The following is a 3,245-nucleotide window of genomic DNA, read 5'->3' as shown; positions in this document are numbered from 1 at the left end:
CTGAATTTGAAACAATAAAAAAAACTGAAAACTGAATTTGAAACAATAAAAAAAACTGAAAGAACTGGATTTGAATCTGAAAATCTAAAACTGCAAATAAATACATACAAGAAAAAGTGATACTAAACTGAATTGAGATTCAGTTCTTATTATTTTATGTTTACTTTTTTAGTTTCTCAGATTATAAGGTAAAAATTTGACATTCCGTATCATCCATTTTTTTCTGTTTAAACTTTTATTTTTTTTGTTTCAAATAAGATCTATAAGTTAACAAACATTTTGACGACTTTCTGACTTTTAAAAACTTAATACTGACTAATTGGCAATGGAATAAAGTCGGTCGATGCTCGCCATGTTCATGGTTGTAACAGCAGCCTGTGGGGTTATATATAGGAATAAAGGAGAATACCAGCGTCCGTAAACTGGAGATCTACCAACTCTACGTCACTCAGACTTCCCAGGTCAGAGTTCTGGAAAAACCAGAACCATTATACTCAGACGTGTGGCCGTGCATAGACCTGAACCAAGCTGTGCAATTTGTAACGTACGCCTCGTTTACTCTACCCTCTGAAAACCGATCTGTGCCGAGCTCGGTTCCTTATGACCATTTACACACCGCTAGCACGGTTCCTCGCCTCCTAGTGGCGATCTATGGTACTACTGCTCTCTAGAGGTGAACAAGCAAGCCAACATGGCTGCACCCGTAACTTTCCACCACAAGGCTAAATGCTAATGTTGCTAACACTACATCTGCATACACACAAATCAAATCACTGTTACCAATTAGCAACTTAGTGGCTTAATTTAGCCAAATTTCCAAACCCCTCTTCAGACTTTTTTCAAGAAAGTGACAATTTTCCGTGTCGTTGGCGACTTTGCCGACAGAAAGCACCGATCGCTCTGTCTTCAACAAGCCGGGTGTGTCACTGCAAGCTCCTTCGACCAGGCAGTCAAAGAACCCATTTACACTATCCTCTGAAAACCGATCCGTGCCGAGCTTGGTTCCTTAACACAGTTTACAAACACCGCTAGCACGGTTCCTCGCCTCCTACTGGCGATCTACGGTACTACTGCTCTCTAGAGGCAATCATTCAGGAAGTTATGTTTTGTTATCATTCTAATGCTACAAAGAAGGCAGCCTTTGGTGAATTTACCTGACAGTGTCGGCTTTTGCGAAGTGGATACGACAAACGATAGTCTAATCAGGGCTCACAGACGCAGGAAACAACGACAGACATTGAGGTTCATTGAGCTATTTTTATGAATGTCTGAAATTTCATGAGTACGGAGGATGACTGTAAGGAGATGACGCCGTCTGCTAAGGCCCTCTTTGTTATCTGAGAACCGAACCTAAACTGAACCACGCCGAGTCCTACTGATGAACTAGTACCATGTTAGCGTGGTTCCATTCAGTTCTGCATATCATTTACACTCAACAGTTATGTCGGTTAGCATGCTCAGACGGATCTCAGCATGGTTTCAGAAGGGTAGTGTAAATGGGGCTATAATTTATCTACAGAAAAAAGTGATTATGTAAATAGTTGTAATTGAGGGAATTTGATTAATCATCACACTGAATAACTTTGAGCCACTAAATTCATAACTTCCAGGTTTATCCCTGCTGACAGCAGCTGGTTCTGCTGCAGCACAGCTGGATTTAAGCGCCTCTCTGTTTCAGGATCTGATAACAGACCAACTGAAGTCATGGAGTTACTAGGAAAGTACATTTATAATCTATGATGAAATGTTTGCTGTTGCCCCATAGAGGCCATCTGCAGAAAGAGTTTCCTCCGTATATTTGCTCTGTTTGCATTTTCTTTCAACCTAAGGACGGTGAATCTCATGCAAATCATCAGATTGTCAGAGAGATTTTAGCTGCTTTGGCTAACGGTTGTTTCCAAGTTAACAGCATTTAATGCAAATGAAGGCAACGTGTCCAGCTAATACCCACTTAGCAGACGGTTCAGAGATGAAAGAAATGAACCCCAGCATCAGTTTTCTCATTTTGGTGCTTCAACGCTAAATTAGACTGAATAATTTGACTCTTTTGTTTAATTTTGTTGTTTTTTTCAGGATTTTGTTCAAAGAAAGTCTTGCTGTTCACAGTCACCTCACTGGAAACCTGTAAGTATGCAGCCTAACATCAGCAGAGTGGAAGCGTGACGCCATCTTACAGGTTTTACGGTTTCTGTCCTTTTCAGAGTCCGAAGGAGGGTGGTGCCTGGACCCAAGGCCAAAGCTAAGGTGGGTGATGATGCTTCTGCTCTTTAAGTCGCATCAAATGGTGCAACGCTCTGCTGAGAGGAAAACCTGCTCACTAATCTGCTCTCAGCCAAAGCGCAAAGCACTAAGGGTGTGTTCTGTCACTTCCACCTTTGCTGCTAATCCCTGTTTTTGTAGCGTTCTGCACGTAGTGGGAGCGTTGCTCGCTCAGCAGGAAGAGCAGCAGGAGGAATCTGGAAGGTGTTTGGTTTAAAGAGGAACAGCTGAATGTAAACGGAGGGAATCCTGAGTGGAACGCGTTTGATGCGCTTCTAAAAAGGCCTAAAGTAACGCCTGCAGCTCAAAACATGAATTTAGATGATTCATTTTTCAGTGACTGCAAATAATCCCTGCAGTACGTTTTGTTCCTGGTTTCTTTTTTTTTTTGAATAATTCAGATTAAGAGTTCCTAAAAGCCAGAGTTAATGGCTAGTCTGGCCTAAAAAAACATCTTCTACCTTAGAAGGACTCCAAACTAAAACAAAACATAAGAGGTTAATGCTAACACGTTTATTCAAACTAGCAGGGGCGTTTTTATAAACATCCTACCAAAGCAATGAGGGTGTATTTTCATGGCTGGTTTATTCGCCGTCTGCACGGCGCTCAGAGAACAAGGTCTCACACCTCCAACTGTTTGTTTCTTTGCTCCAATCAGAACCAATGAGACTTTTTATTACTCCAGTTAAAAGAAACATTCAACTCATCGTCTTTTTTCAGCAAGTTGGATGTTTATAGCTGTAGGCAGGGGCGTATTTAGGAAATTTGGGGCCCTAGGTAAAGGCAGGCAGGGGGCCCTCTGAATAGAGAAGACAACACATAAAACAGACTTTTAAAAAAATGTTAATAGAATAGACATCCATTATCTGTTCTAGGTTGTGTCCCTCTCTTCTTGTCCCTTTTCTTCTTGTTTTCCTCTCTATGTTTTGTACTCAGCTGACTTTTCATGCTGTCTCTAAAGGAATGAATTTCCTTCCCCTTTCCCT

General features: G+C 41.3%; 1 protein-coding gene across 1 annotated transcript in view; it reads left to right on the top strand.

Moving 5' to 3' along the window:
• LOC107101316 (ubinuclein-2-like) overlaps positions 1 to 3,245 on the top strand; it is a gene marked incomplete at its 3' end in the record, with an annotated part of 32,163 nt that overhangs the window by 25,825 nt on the left and 3,093 nt on the right. The window contains exons 12-13 of the mRNA XM_015400184.1: positions 2,074 to 2,124; positions 2,202 to 2,244. Coding sequence (XP_015255670.1) covers positions 2,074 to 2,124; positions 2,202 to 2,244 — 94 coding nt within the window. The remainder of the gene's footprint in view (positions 1 to 2,073; positions 2,125 to 2,201; positions 2,245 to 3,245) is intronic.

Source organism: Cyprinodon variegatus, unplaced genomic scaffold (assembly GCF_000732505.1).
Source record: "Cyprinodon variegatus isolate N-32 unplaced genomic scaffold, C_variegatus-1.0 Scaffold1080, whole genome shotgun sequence".
NCBI classification, from domain to species: Eukaryota; Metazoa; Chordata; class Actinopteri; order Cyprinodontiformes; family Cyprinodontidae; genus Cyprinodon; species Cyprinodon variegatus.
Note: the sequence above shows the minus strand (reverse complement) of the source record. Positions and strands in the feature narration are given on the sequence as shown.